Source organism: Ceratotherium simum, chromosome X (assembly GCF_057802395.1).
Source record: "Ceratotherium simum simum isolate JZ-2026a chromosome X, ASM5780239v1, whole genome shotgun sequence".
NCBI classification, from domain to species: Eukaryota; Metazoa; Chordata; class Mammalia; order Perissodactyla; family Rhinocerotidae; genus Ceratotherium; species Ceratotherium simum.
This window is the reverse complement of record NC_141940.1, coordinates 985,857-1,002,481: the sequence shown is the minus strand read 5'-3', so window position 1 is coordinate 1,002,481 and position 16,625 is coordinate 985,857. Positions and strand designations below refer to the sequence as shown.

The following is a 16,625-nucleotide window of genomic DNA, read 5'->3' as shown; positions in this document are numbered from 1 at the left end:
CTGTGTGATTTTTCTCCTACGTCATTCTGCTGCTTAGGTGCAGGCAAAGAATAGACTGTTTAGTGGGTTTTACCAAATGAGTGGGTTTTAAGACAAGAATGCAAGTGGAAGTTGGTTTTTTTATCTTCATATCAAACAACCTCAGATCTAGAGGCTGGGTTGATGTCTTCAGGGTTCTTAACTGTTACTTCCATGTTATTGCTCTTTCATCCTTCCTCTGTTTTAAAGCTCATGCAATCAGACAATGCTGGCTACCACCCTTGCTTAATGCTGTAATCAGCTGTCCTCCTAGTCATGCCTGCTCATTCAGTGACAATTTTATCATCTGAGTCACTGTTTTCCTCTCCACTATTGGGGAATTCAGTGCCCAAATGATGGAAAAGGCTGAGGGGAAGCAGTGTCCTCAGCAGACATCCAAATTTCAATTAGTGTGAGAAGGTGCAAGGAAAACTTCCGGAAACAATTGTAATAATTTTAAAGAAATGGAAAGTGGCCTTTAGTGAGAAACCTAAGTATCTGTCTGAGCAATTTTATGAAAAGAACAAATGTTTTGAGCTTCATCTCGGCTCAAACCCCTGTAATGTGGATGCAAGGCAGCTTTTGTTTTCTGGAGATAGGCCACACTTTTCTTGTTGATCTTAGTTGTCTTAGTATTTGATCTTATATCTCATTTACACTTTCAGATTATATTTAAGAATCAAGCAAGCCGACCATATAACATCTACCCTCATGGAATCACTGATGTCAGTCCTTTGCACTCAGGGAGGTTGCCAAAAGGTAAGTGTTACCTCAGTTTTATAGGTCTTACTTACCTGTAGATACAGATGAGGTCACAGCCTCCGTAACAACTAAAATGATGCTGGCCCTTGCCCCAGCAGTTATCTAGCATATAGGCACATTTATCACCCTACTATCCTTTATGCTATAATTTCCACATGTATTACATCTATATACTTTACAATGCCCACAAGAAAATCCTATCATTTTTGCTTTAAATAGTCATATGTAGTTTTAGAAAATTATGAGAAAAAATATTCCTTCATGTTTACCCATGCTTTTCACGCCTCCTGAAGATCCAAATTTCCTTCTGGCATCACTTCCATTCCATTCATTTCCCTTTAGCCTGAAGAACTTCCTTTAACATTCCTTGTAGTGGAAGTATGCTAGAGATAAATTCCCTTAATTTTATATTTGAAAATGTCTTTATGTTGCTTTCACTTTTGAAGGATAATTTTACTGGACATAGAATTCTCAGTTGAGAGTTTTTTTTTTTTTTCCTTTTAGTGCTTTCGAAATTTTGTTTTGCTGTCTTCTGGCCTTTATAATAACTAAGTCTAGATTCCATTGACTCATTATTCCCCTGTACATCATTTTTCTCTGGCTGTGGTTTTCTTCAAATTTATCCTACTCGTGATTCACTGATCTTTCTGGATCTGTAAATTTATGTTTTTCACCAAATTTGGAAGATTTTGGTCATTATTTCTTCAAATATTTTTCAACCCTGTTCTTTGTCCCCTTTCTTGAGACTCTTGGTATTGTCCCACATGCTGTAATGTTCTGATCCTTTCCTTTTTATCTTTCTCCTTCTCTTCTGCAGAGTGGGTAGTTTCTATTGATATATCTTCAAGTTTACTGACCTCAAACTGGAATTTCTGAGTCACGGTGTATATACATATATTTTTAATAAACAGCCAGACCTTTGTCCCCAAATGAAGTAATAATCTGCACTCCTACTAGTCGTGTATGAAAATATAATTTCCCACATCCTTGATAGCTAGACAATAATAGTCTTTTAAAATCCTGTCAATCTTTTTCGTGAAAAGTCATGTCTCATTGTTGGTTTAATTTTAATTTCTTGTAGTGTTGACCATCTGTTTGCATTTTATTGGCCATTTGGATTCCCTCTACTGTGAATTTCCTGTTCATTTCTCCATTTATTATTTTTCTGCTGGGTTGTTTACCTTTCTATCTATCATTTATCTTCTTACTTTTTTTGATTATAGGCATTACTTTTTCTTAGGAGGTGCATTTAAGGTCATACATTTTTTTCTGAATAGAGGTTTTGGCTACATTCCACACTTTTGATATCTAGTAATCTCTTTACCTTTCATTTCAGAATAGTACACAACTCTAGTTTTTATTTGCTATGTTTTTTGTTGTTTAAAAATTCATGACATCTTTCTCATGGATTGTACCTTTTATCAATAAAAATATCCTTCTTGGTTCTGTTTTATGCTCCTAAACTTGAATTCTATTTTGCTAATTTTAGTATTGCTACACATGGTTAGCTAGTTTATCTTTCTCTTGCTGTTATTTTCCCATATTTTGGTTTATCTTGTGTTAGGCTGGCCCATGTAAAGAGCATATATCTGGGTTTAGTTTTGTTTTCAGCCTAGTCACGTTTGTATTACTATTGATCTGTTTGTATGTGTTCTGATAATTTTATATTTTTATTTACAATTATTTTATTTCTTTTGTCAGTGGTTTTCTTTGTTATATATTTTTCCTTTAGTAGGTTGGATGTTATACATATTCTTTCTATTCTTTAATTTTGGGTGAATATTTTATCAAAATAATAGATACTTAAAACTACAAAAGGGCTGTAAGTCCCACTCCCTGGAGGCATCCATTTTTAAGCATTTCTGTTTTAGGTTTTTGGTGGTTGGTTATCTGTATATCTCTAAAAAATTACATATATGATAATCCTTTGTTTTTCAACTTTAGACATTATGTATTTACTTTATTTTGTGTTAAACAAGAATTTAGCATTGTGCTTCTTCCCACTCCAGTTGTTTTAGACTTTTATTGGTGTTTTTAGTTCCTGAATTGGCTATCATTAGAACTTTAAAAATATTTCTCAACTGCTGCCAGCCATACCTTTACTTTGATAAAATTAAAGTTGATAATATTTACATTTTATACTACAATCTTAAATAACTCCTTGATTTGTATATATATTTATTCTAAACTTTAAAAATAAAAAGAACAGCATTTATATTATTTTAGTGTGTGTTTCTGAGCTGCCATCTTTGGATGCTTTTCTTTGGACTTGTAGGTTAGTGCCATTATCTTGTACCTTTCTGTTTTTAATTTCTTTTGTTGTTCTGGAAGTATATCTTCAAGTAATTTCCAAATACATTTAGTACATAGAGGGTAAACTTTACGAGTCCTTCAGTATAATATGATGTATAGATAGGCTGGTGATAAATAGTTTTCCATCCACTTTTTTCTTTTTTTTAATTGACGTCACATTGGTCTATAATGTTATATAGATTTCAGGTGTACATCGTTTTATTTTGACTTCTGTGTACACTACATTGTGTTCACCACCAAAAATCTAGTCTCCATCCATCATCGTACAAATGTCCCCCTTTACCGCTTTCTCCTTCTGCCTACCCCCTTTCCCTCTGGTAACCACCAATCTGTTCTCTATATCTATGTTTGTTTGTTTGTTTGTTTATCTTCCACATGTGAGTGAAGTCATATGGTAGTTGTCTTTCTCCATCTGACTTATTTTGCTTAGCATAATACCTTCAAGGTCCATCCATGTTGTCACAAATGGCATGATTTTGTGTTTTTCATGGCTAAGTAGTATTCCATTGTGTGTGTGTGTGTATACATATATATATACACCACATCTTCTTTATCCATTCATCCGTTGATGGGTACTTAGGTTGTTTCCAAATCTTAGCTGTTGTGAATAATGCTGCAATGAACATAGGGGTGCATATATCTTTTCAAATTAGTGGTTTCATATTTTTCAGGTAAATACCCAGAACTGGAGTAGCTGGACCATATGATAGTACTATTCTTAATTTTTTGAGAAATCTCCATACTGTTTCCTCAGGCAAGGGAAACAAAAGTAAAAATAATCAAATGGGACTACATCAAACTAAAAAGCTTCTGCACAACAAAGGAAATCATCAACAAAACAAAAAGACAACCTACCGAATGGGAAAAGATATTTTCAAATCATATATCTGATAAGGAGTTAATATCCAAAATATATAAATAACTCATACAACTGAATAGCAAAAAAAAAAAAAATAAACAACCCAATCAAAAACTGGGCATAGGGTCTGAATAGACATTTTTTCCAAAGAAGATATACAGACAGCCAACAGGCACATGAAAAGATATTCAACATCACTAATTATTAGGGAAATGCAAATCAAAACCACAATGAGATATCACCTCACGCCCGTCAGATTTGCTATTATCAAAAACACAAGAAATAACAAGTGTTGGAAAGGATGTGGAGAAAAGGGAACCCTTGTGCACTGCTGGTGGGAATGTAAACTGGTGCAGCCACTATGGAAAACAGTATGTAGATCCATCCACTCTTTTCTAATATTCATTGTTGCCGATGAGAATTCTAGTGCCAGTTTGATTTGCATTCCTATATGGGAGAAGGGCATGGTAACAGAATTCTGAGGAGATATTGAATGTACACTCTGAAATTTAGAGGCGTGCATGAACACAGTTACTAGTGATTTGCTTTTTATGTGGAGAATTCTGAAGGCTGTACTGCCCATACTAGCAGACAAGAAGAGAGGGTAAGAATGGAGCAGTCTGCCCTTCTGTTTTTTGATCTGAATGTATGAGTTTTCTCTGTAGTAAGTGGATACTGTCGAAAGTAGCTGGCTTGATCTCTTTTGAAGATACTCTGCCTAAGAAGGCAATCTGGCATAGTGAGGGATACCAGGAATAATAGTCTCTTGCATATATCACTGAAGGTAAAAAGAGGTGATGGGGGGAAGAGGGTTGCAGAAGGATAGCTGAAGTAAACAGCTCTCATGTCATGGAACTATGCAGTGCCGAGGTCCCCATGGAGACTCCAAGGAAACCATACATGTGTCCTAAGAAAAGACCAGCATTTGGGCACCTGCCACACAGGAAGCATTGGTGACCAAATAGTGTTGTCAAAGAGAGGGTGCTCAAACAGCAGGACCTATTAAGGAAAAGTCTATTTGCCCTTTCCTCTAATACCCATCCACCATCACTTCCAGCTCCTGGAAAAGGGAAGAGAAAAGGCTGAGAAATACTGAAAGAAGATACCATGCCATTCTCTTTTTGTAGGTTCCCTAACCATAGGTCAGGCTTAACCTAACAGGGATGAGGAAGATCTTAGAATGGATATAAAGTTGAAATTTTGATTTAGACTGTATCTTCAGCTATTAAACATACCCTGAAGTGAGTTTTAATTACTAAAATCAGACGGTTCTTGCCCTGAGGACCCATTAGCCGAAGGGCAGGTCTCAAATATTGCTCCTGCTCCTCACAGAGATCAGATACCATATCTCTTGATACCATATGTGAGTTAAAACTTCGGTGGCCTATATTCAGGCCTGAAACTCTCACGGTCAACTGGATCATCAACTGTAGCTTTACCACTCTGGCTTTAGTCTCTTTTTTTAGCACTTGGGATTTTTTTTCTTCTTCGTATATTTTCAGCTATGTATTTAAAATATTTAAAAAATGTTATTATCTAATATTTCTATGTATTTGTAATAGTGGGTAGATCTGCCCATTTCAAGTCAAACTAGTTATGCTAGCAAAAATTTCCTGGACCCATTTTTATTGTAAAAAATTGTGAATCTTAAACATACAATAGGTGCAAATTTAGTTTCCATTTATTGAGAAACTTCATATGTACCTATAAATTTGTAGACCCCTTGCAATAACAACACAATTAACAATATATTGCTTGTTATATTCTAATCAAGATATTTTGGGGTTTGGGTGTGGGTAGGTGTGAAACATTTGAAAGATATGCCAATTCTGCCAGGAGAGATATTCAAGTATAAATGGACAGTGACTGTAGAAGATGGGCCAACTAAATCAGATCCTCGGTGCCTCACCCGATATTACACGAGCTTTGTTAATCTAGAGAGAGATCTAGCTTCAGGACTCATTGGCCCTCTCCTCATCTGCTACAAAGAATCTGTAGATCAAAGAGGAAACCAGGTGAGTTCTTCTCTTTCCAAGTGCTGGATTTGAAGCTAAACATGGAATGATGATACATATGAACTTCCAGATAATATTTCCTATGTTTTCTCAGTGTATGCCCCCCTAAATCCTGCTGACAATATAGTAGTCTGCAATGTTGGCCAATACAACAAATGAGCTGGATTTCTCACAGCTGTTACTGAATTGGACTTTGGTGTAATAAACTTGCTTGCTGGATGGATAGGAGAGCCTGGGCCCTAGATTATTTCTATAATACTCATTCCCAGTTTAAAATTCCACTCGCAGTAGGTGGTTTTGCCCATTTTTACATGCTATTGCCACCTATTTTTAGTTGTCCCACAAATCTATATCACAGCCTAGAATTCTCTCCTGGACATCTCATCATGAGTGACACAAAAATACCTCAAAATTAACATATCTGTAGCATGTAGCATAGTGCACGGCATTAGTAGGAGTTCAATAAATATCTGTTAGGAAAAATACAGAGAAAGATAGAAAATATTTCGGATATGGTTAGAATTTGGACCATTTCTGCTGCTTTAAGAAAATAAAATTCTCTGAGTAAGAAAAGCTTAATTCTTCACAGAAACTCATTGCTTAGTTCCAGAATAATTCATTGCCATATTGCTGAGCCTTGACTACATGTCCATTTGGTTATTTATGATACATAGGATCCCCACTAGTCTGAATACATTTCATTGGTTTAGAGGGTAAAGCACATGAACTTTAATGCAGGTAAAACATATGTCACACAAACCCAGAGAGTACCTGTCCTGACAAATTGTTTCTAATTATAGTTTTTCCACCAGTTTATGGAAGAGAACTGAAATGTACCTCCAATCTCTTCCCCTCTGCATTTTGGTTTCTTTAGTGATAGGTTATACAAAATGAAATTTATACATATTAGTGAAGTTTACACATTAAATCTTAGGAGATTCAACTAGTGAGGGACTAACTCATGACTTTGGTTCATATACAAACTGCTTTTCTGAAAAAGACTTAAAACTTTTTAAACAGAAAACAAGATATTAGTGTTAGTTAACATTTTATGGTTCATCTTAGCTTTGATATTTGATTTCTGTTTTCTATTTTTAATTTTTTATAGATTGGTAGTCTTGCAGAAGGGTGGTTAATAGATAGAAGTTTAGGACAGGCATTAATCTTACTTGACTTGACTAACTTGTTTAAGAAAGACACTGAATAATCACTTGGGTCTTTAAAGAGTGAAAATCCTCTAATCTGAATATGGAGAGAATGAGGTTACAGATCCAGAAGAAACTAAGTTTAATGGGTCCAGTCACCCTCTTGCCCTGAGGACACATTTGCTCCAAACATACACTCATGGCTCCTAGTACCCACTCCCACACCCAGGCTCTGGTATGTGCCATCATAGTGATCCTAGAGAGAAATGGAATTGAGCCAAAGGATTATAGGTATATTGCATGCATGCTATCACTTTCATCGTAGGCTGCTAATTCCTATCTGACAATACTAGTAGCATTTCTTTCTTTCTTTCAATGTATGTAACTAACAGATGATGTCAGACAAGAGAAATGTCATCCTGTTTTCTGTATTTGATGAGAATCGAAGCTGGTACCTCACAGAGAATATGCGGCGCTTCCTCCCCAATGCAGATGGAGTGCAGCCCAAGGATCCAGAGTTCCAAGTCTCCAATATCATGCACAGTAAGTAAAGCAGCACTTGAGTCCAATGGGTAATGGATAAGGGGAAATTGAAGCCACCAAAGGGAAATTGAAGCCATCAAATTGATGTCCAGCTAATGGATTAATTATATGCCAAGTAAGAGTCATATTCCCTTAAAAATTGTTACATATGAATGTATATAATTTTATATAAATGCATAAATATGTTCAGATAATGTGTATTTTTTGTTTTAGAAGGCAACAAATATTCAGAGAACTTTACTTTTAAAGGATAAATCAAATAAGACACAGCTTTCATTTACCCAAGCATGCATAATCCATCCTTAATATAAAATGCAGGCAATTGGTAAATTACATATGAAATACAAATGGAATGCAATTTTACATATGTAAAACGATTGCCAGCTATAGCAATTTAACAGTCAAATTAATCAAGATATTATACATAAAAAAACCAATATCTTTTTTTTACAGCTTTATTGAGGCATAGACAAATAAAAATTGTATATATTTAAGGTGTACAACATGATCCTTTCACTATTTACTTGGCTGCCCCTCCCTCTTGTCTCCTCATCTCCTTCCATATTACAACTTTCCACTAACTGTTCCGTGTCCAGGTAGCCCATACTAAAACACACCACAGACTGGGTGGCTTCAACAGCAGAGATATATTTCCTCACGATTCTAGAGGCTAGAAGTCCAAGATCAAGGTGTCAGCAGAATTGGTTTCTTCTGAGGCCTCTCTCCTTGGCTTGTAGTTGGCCGCCTTCTCTCTGTGCCCTCACATGGTCTTTCCTCTGTGCATGCACATGTCTGTGTACAAATTTGCTCTTCTTATAAGAACACCAGTCATGTAGGATTAGGGCCCACCTAATGGCCTCATTTTAATGAATTACCTGTTTAAAGACCCTATCTCTAAATGTAATCACATTCTGAAGTACTAGGAGTTAGAACATCAACATATGAATTTGGGTGGGAGCACAGTTCAGCCCATAACATACATACATAGGTATATGTGTTTATATATAAACACAAATCAGAATGGTCAAAAATATGATAAATTTTCACTACAGGGAAATGCAAAATAGAATACCAATGTGATAGCATTTTATACCTATCAGACTGGCAAAATTATAAGAATTATTACTAGTGGGCTTGTGAGTAAAAGGGCATTCTTTTTTTTTTTTTTTTTTTTGGCAAGGAAGACCAGCCCTGGGCTAACATCCAATGCCAATCCTCCTCTTTTTTTCTGAGGAAGACTGGCCCTGGGCTAACATCCGTGCCCATCTTCCTTTACTTTATATGGGACGCTACCACAGCATGGCTTAACAAGCAGTGCGTCACTGTGCGCCCGGGATCTGAACCGGCGAACCCCGGGCCGCTGCAGCGGAGCGTGAGCACTTAACCGCTTGCACCACCGGGCCAGCCCCAAAAGGGCATTCTCATACAATGCTGGTGGATAACTAGTATGGTCATTTTGAAACCAATCTGATTGAAACCATCAAAATTACAAATAAATGCCTTTTGGAGTTCTGGTTCTGGTTAAGATGAAATAAGTACATGTCACTCTGTCTACCCCACTTAAGGCAACTAAAAATCCTTAACAGAAAGCCTGGAGCAGCCATCTGAGAATGCTGAAAAGTAGTTGGCAGCAGGTAAATTGGAGAAGGAAAATAGAAAGATTTAAAAGCGTGCATATTGGAGTGAAGAAATAAAACAGAATATGAAATGCTTATCTACATAGAAAATCTCAAGAACTCAAAAAAAACCTCCTAGGATTAATAAGTGAGTTTAGCCTGATTGCAGAATACAAGGTCAACATATAAAAGTCAGTCATATTTTTATATACCAACAGCAAACTATTGGAAACCTAAATTACAAAAATAATACCATTTACAGTAGCTCAAAAAATGAAATACTTAGGCATAAATCTAACAAAACGTGCAGCATCTTTGCACTGAAAATTACAAAACACTAATAAAAGAAATTTTACAAGACCTAAATAAGTGGAGAGACATACAAGGTTTACAGATTGGAAGACTCAATAGAGTGAAGGTGTCAGCTATCCTCAAACTAATCGATAGATTTAATGCAATTCCTATTAAAATCCCAGCAGGATTTTTTCTTGGTAGAAAAAAGCATATTATAAAATTTGTATGGAAAGGCAAAGGAATTAGAATAGCCAGACAATTTTGAAAAACAAAAATTAAGTTGGAGGACACATATTACTTGATTTTAAGACTTACTCTAAAGCTACAGTGATTAAGATAGCATTGTATTGGCAAAGATCAATGACACAGACTATAAAGTGCAGAAATAGACCCACACATAAATGGATAATTGATTTTTGACAAAGATGGAAACACAATTCAATGGAGAAAGGATAGTCTTTTCAACAAATGGTGTTGGGACAATTGGTCATCCATATACAAAAACATAAATTTCAAACTAAATCTCACAGTTAAAGATTAACTCAAAATGGATCACAGATCTAAATGTATAATGTAAAACCATAAATGTTTCAAAGAAAATATAGGAGGAAATTTTCATGACCTGGAGTTAGGTGAAGAGTTCTGATAAATGACACCAAAATAAAAATCCATAGAAGGGAAAAACTAATAAATTGGATTTCATCAAAATTTAAAACTTTTACTGTACAAAAGATACTGTGAAAGAGAATGAAAAGACAATCCACAGATCGGTATAAAGTATTTGCAAATCATATACCTGAACTCTCAGACTCAGCAGTAAGAAAACAAACCCCTAAAAATTGGAAAAGATTTCAACAGACACATCACCAAAGAAGATATATGGAAGGCAAATAAGTACATGAAAAAATACTCAACATTATTAGCCACTAAGGAAATGCATATTAAAACCACAGTGAGATAACTCTATATGTCTATTTTAATAGATAAAATAAAACAAAACGGACAATATTAAATATGCTGCCAAGACTGCAGAGCAACAGGAACCCTCATACATTGCTGGTGGGGATGTGCAATGGTATAGTAACTCTGGAATACAGCTTGGTTGTTTCTTTTTTTTTGGAAGATTTGCACGGAGCTAACATCTGTTGCCAATCTTCCTCTTTTTTCTTCTCCTTTTTCCCTAAAGCCCCAGTGCATGGCTGTATATGACAGTTGTAAGTTCTTCTAGTTCTTCTATGTGAGCCACCACCACAGCATGGCTACTGATAGACCAGTCAGTAGTGTGGCTCCAGGACTGGGAAATGAACCCAGGCCACTGAAGCAGAGGGCGCTGAACTTGAAACCACTAGGCCATCAGGGCTGGCTCGGTAGTTTCTTATAAAGTTAAACATACACTTACCATATGATCCAGAAATCTCACTCCTGGGTATTTAGCCTAGAGAAATGAAAATTTATGTTCACACAAAAACCTGTCCATGAATGTTTATAGCAGCTCTATCCATAATCGCTAAAACTTGGAAACAATCAGAGAACCTATGCCAGCTCCAAATCCCCGAGTCTTGAGCCAGGAGCACCCCTGGAGCACTCACCCATGGGTATTCTGCCTGCCCACCAAGCGGCCCCAAGAAGGAAAGTCACAAAAGTAGGAGAGAAACAGGAGCTTCTGGAAGAGGTGATGAAAGAATTGCAGAGAGTTAAGAGGAAATAATTGAAGCCTTTGTCCAGGAGCTGAGAAAGCGGTGTTCCCCTGCCCCCCAGACCACAGGGCCCCAAAAGATCACTTTTGTCCTTTCCGCACACCCCACCTGTCACCCTGCTTTCCTACCGTGACTTGACTTGGAATTCGCTGAAGACTACAGAAGAATGTATCTTTCCCACTCCCCATCGCACTTGGAAAATTTTTTTCTCTTGCTTTTGATAAAATTGAGTCTGAGGAGTTTTTAAATGCTATAGCGCCAGGCTTGTCCCATTTGGGGCAGCTATTTAAGGGGGGATGTCCCATCAAGTTGGAGGTGCCTTCCCACACCCCAGGGACTTCCCTTCCCTCTGGCTCCTTCCTCTTTTCTATAAGGAATTAAGATGTTGTAACTTGTTGTAAACCCAATTTTTTTGGTTTTTTATTTAGGTAGGCCTAAATAAAAGGGTACAGGCCATTTTTATCCCCTGGGGAAAACACATGACAGAGAAAGGAAAAGGGGAGGAAACCTCTTCTCTCCTACCTTCACCTTTAGTGTCTGGAAAATGGGCCCCTGCAGAGTAAATCGGCCAGTTTTTATAAAAAGCAAAAACAAAAACTTGGCAACAATCAAAATATCCTACGTTAAGCAAATGGTTAAACAAACTGTGCTACATCTATACAATGGAATACTATTCAGCAATAAAACAGAATGAACTATTGATACACACAACTTGAATGAACCTCAAAGGCATTAAGCTGTGTGACAGCATCCGGTCTCAAAAGATGACATACTATGTGATTTCATTTACAAGGCATTCTGGGAAAGGCAATTGTATCAGGATGGAGAATAGAACAGTGGTTGTCAGGGCTTAGGTGGGAGTAGGCAGGACTTTGACTGTTTGCAATGGAAAGCTCCAGTACAACGAAGTTTTTTATGTTGATGGAGATGTTTTACATCCTGATTGTGCTGGTGATTACACACATCAATATATGTGCTGAAACTCATAGAACTGTACACCAAATCAAAATCAATTTTACTATATGTAAATTTTTTCCAATTAAATATATATTATATAAACTTTATAAAATATATAAATAAATTTATATTTATATTATATAAATATAAATATATATATGCTTTTTGACCCAACATTCCTACTGCTGGGCTATACCCCAAAGGAATAAAAGCACCAGTACATAAGTGCAGATGTATAGGATGTGTTGTAGCAGTTCGTAGTACTCCAACAAATAAACTAAAAACAAAGACAATATCTATCATTAGAGGAATGTTTGAATATATTGTGCACACCCGTAAAATGAAATACTATGACGCCATTAAAAAGAATGAATTAGAGCTAGACCCAGGCTACTTAGAGCAATTTCTATGAGGTATTGTTGAATAATAAGACACAGGTGCAGAAAAGTGTCTGTAATATGATCTCATTTTTGTAAAATAAACAATGACCACAAAACAAAAACCATAGGCATGGATATATGTGTATGTAGCGTATGATATGTTTTTCAAGACAGTATGATATGTTGTAATCATTCTGAGTTAGGAGTCTTTCCTCAATGTTTGTATGCATATCTCTATCACTTTATTCCCACTTCATTTCAAGAACAAAATCATGTAAGTTATATCATGAAAGAGTGTGGCAAGATGAGTCTAGAGAAGAAGGGTTATATGTTTGATCTTTTTCAAATCCAATTTGACCATCTCTCTCTTAAGTGGGGATTAGCCCATCTGCATGGGATTTATTTGTACTATCTTATTTTGCGTTTCCTATTTTTTTCTGAATTTTTCATTTTTTCTTCTTTATTGCTTTTTTGGTTAAGATTTTTTTAAATTCTATCTTTTTCCTGTACTATTTTGGGAGTTATGCACACTTCTATTTCATTCGAAGGGAATTACCCTTGAAATTTTACCCTTCATACAAAGTCTGTTGTTGCTTGTTTTTTCCCAGCATTATTGAGAGGTAACTGACATATAACATTGCGTAAGTTTAAGGTGTATACTGTGTTTTTTTGATACACTTATATATTGCAACATGATCACGACCATAGCGATAGCTAACACCTCCATCATGGCACATAGTTATCATTTCTTTTTTCTGTTATGTGATGAGAATGTTTCAGATCTACTCTCTTAGCAACTTTCAAGTATATAACACAGTATTATTAGCTATAATCACCATGCTGTACGTTAGATCCCTAGGACTTATTCATCTTATAATTGGAAGTTTGTACCCTTTGAACAACATCTCCCCATTTCCTCCACCCTCAAGCCCCTGGTAACCATCATTCTACTCTCTGTTTTTGTGAGTTCAGCTCTTTTGGATTCTACATATCAGTGGAATCATACAGTATTTGTCTCTCTGTCTGAATTATTTCACTGATGATCACATTTCTCTGATGATTAGTGATGTTGAGCATCTTTTCATGTACCTATTGGCCATTTGTATGTCTTCTTTGGAAAAACGTCTATTCAGTTCTTCTGCCCATTTTAAAAATCAGATTGATTTTTGGTTATTGAGTTGTATGAGTTCTTTCTATACTTTGGATATTAACTCCTTATCAGATACATGGTTTGCAAATATTTTCTCCCACTCCGCAGGTTGCCTTTTCATTTTGTTTATTGTTTCTTTTGCTGTGCAGAAGCCTTTTAGTTTGATGTAGTCTCACTTGTCTATTTTTGCTCTTGTTGCTTGTGCTTTTGGCATCATATACAAAAAATTGTTGCCAAGACCAATGTCAAGGAGATTTTTCCCTATGTTTTCTAGGAGTTTTACAGTTTCAGATCTTATGTTTAAGTCTTTAATCCATTTCAAGTTAATTTTTGTGTATGGTATAATGTAGGGGTCCAGTTTCATTCTCTTGCATGTGGCTGTCCAGTTTTCCCAGCACCATTTATTGAAGAGACTGTCATTTCCCCATTGAGTGTTCTTGGCTCCCTTGTCAAATCTTAGTTGACCATGTAAGTGAAGGTTTATTTCTGGGCTCTCGATTCTATTCCATTGGTCTATGTGTCTGCTTTTATGCCGGTAGCATACTGTTTTAATTACTATCACTTTGTATTATAGTTTGAAATCAGGAAGTGTGATGCCTTTGTTCTTCTTTCTAGGATTGCTTTGGCTATTCAGGGTCTTTTGTGGCTCCATATGAATAGTCATATTTTCCATCAGCATTTACCAATAGCTCATTCTTTCTGCTACTAGTTTGAGCTGCTGCCTTTATCATATGTTAAATTTCCATTCATATCTGTGTCTGTTTCTGGACTGTATATTCTGCTTGACATATTCATCTATACCTGTATTAAGACCATGCTTTTAATTATAGTAGCTTTATGATATCTTTTAATACTTTCTAAGGCAAGAAACTTTGATTCTCAATTAGTTGCATTAAGCTAGTGTCTGAGCATTGCTTATTGGATTTGCGCCACCACCTTGCGGAGTAGACAAACGTTTATTGAATGGATGGATGGATAGATGTATGGAAGAGGCTTTCAGAAACAATTCCCTTTATAGACTGAAGTCAATGTTACTTTTGTTTAGCTTTTATTTTATTTTATTTTTCCCTTTTTCTCCCTAAAGCCCAAGTAAATAGTTGTATGTCATAGTTGCACATCCTTCTAGTTGCTTTATGTGAGACACGGCCTCAGCATGGCCGGACAAGCGGTGCGTCAGTGCGCACCCGGGATCCGAACCCGGGCCGCCAGTAGCAGAGTGCACGCACTTAACGGCTAAGCCACGGGGCCGGCCCCTGTTTAGCTTTTTATTTAGAAATAATTTCACACTTACAGAAATGCTGCAAGAATAGTAGAGAGAACTCCCATATACCCGTTACCCAGATTCATTATTTTTTAACATTTTGCTGTATTTGGTTTATCATCCTCTCTTTTCTCTATATACATGCTGTTATTACTTATTTTACATTTGAGAACAGGTTGCAGAGATCATGTCCCTTTATCTGTTAATATTTCATTGTCTATTTCCTATGAATAAAGATATTCTCTTATATAACCCAAGTAGAGTTATGAAATTCAGAAAATTTAACATTGATACATTTATCTAACTGGCAGCCAATATTCCAATTGTATCAATCAATGCTGTCTTTTGTAGCATTTCCTCCGTCTAGTTCAGGGTCCAGTCCTGGATCCTGCACTGGATCTAGTGTCCTGCTTCTTTGAAATGTTTGTTTCCTTTAATTTGGAACATTAGCAGCTGTTAATTTTGATCACCCAATCAAGGTTTTTTTTTCTGGTTTCTCCTCTTGCAACTAATAAGCAGTTTGTAGGGAGACACTTTGAGACCATGCAAATGCCCTGCTCCTCATCAAACTGCCCCTCTCATCATATAGCATCCAAGTCCATCTTTACCATGATAGTGTATGACTCTCCTCGCTTTGGGATTGGGACCTAGCTGATCAAGTATTAACAATATACTTTTTTGGAAGGTATAATGCTATCTTTTCTTGGGAATAAGGTAATGGGCATAACATATAATCATTTCTAATCACATCATGACAATCCAAAATAATAAATCTGGATACTGCTAAAACCTCTTCTTCCCCATTTCTTTTGCAGGCATCAATGGCTATGTTTTTGATAGCTTGCAGCTGTCAGTTTGTTTGCATGAGGTGGCATACTGGTACATTCTAAGTGTTGGAGCACAGACTGACTTTCTCTCTGTCTTCTTCTCTGGATATACCTTCAAACACAAAATGGTCTATGAAGACACACTTACCCTATTCCCATTCTCAGGAGAAACTGTCTTCATGTCAATGGAAAACCCAGGTTAGTTATTTACATTATTCTTTTACTGACAGCTGTGATTGCTTCACAAGCCTTTCATATGCTTTTTTGCACACTAGCTCACATTTGGGCAGATATCAAATGGTTCAAGTGATTTTGGTAATCACAAGGTATTTTAATGACAGCACCATATCAAGTATTTAACTTAAAAGTCATTTCTCTAAAAAATGCCTTTACTTGCTATGGGCCAAAGTTTTTAGTGTGTTTAGTAAACTGTAGTGGTGAATATATTTATACATGCAATTAACATGTGGGGGCTAAATATGTTTCTGTGTGCTTTGTGAACACTGGTATTGTTGGATAAATGCCACCTAGAAGCCTTTGGGAAGTGCATAGTAATCTCCCTTTGCACACATACCCTCAAACCACTGTGAAGCCTTCAGGACGAATGTAGCTGTCAGCTTCTCATCCTCCCTCTCCCTCGATAACCACTGCAAGGTTTTTGACAGCACCAGCCCTGTGATCAGGAGGACCACTGACCTGGCCTAAATCCAACACAGATTGTCACTACATTCATACAGCTTAGTAATAAGCACTAGGCCACTCCGTGGGGATGCTCCTGATCCCTCCCA

General features: G+C 36.4%; 1 protein-coding gene across 1 annotated transcript in view; it reads left to right on the top strand.

Annotated features, from left to right (window-relative positions):
- The window catches only part of F8 (coagulation factor VIII), a 153,241-nt gene that overhangs the window by 65,721 nt on the left and 70,895 nt on the right, over positions 1-16,625 (top strand). The window contains exons 10-13 of the mRNA XM_014779576.2: positions 684-777; positions 5,753-5,967; positions 7,505-7,655; positions 15,826-16,035. Of these exons, the coding sequence (XP_014635062.2) occupies positions 684-777; positions 5,753-5,967; positions 7,505-7,655; positions 15,826-16,035 (670 nt within the window). The remainder of the gene's footprint in view (positions 1-683; positions 778-5,752; positions 5,968-7,504; positions 7,656-15,825; positions 16,036-16,625) is intronic.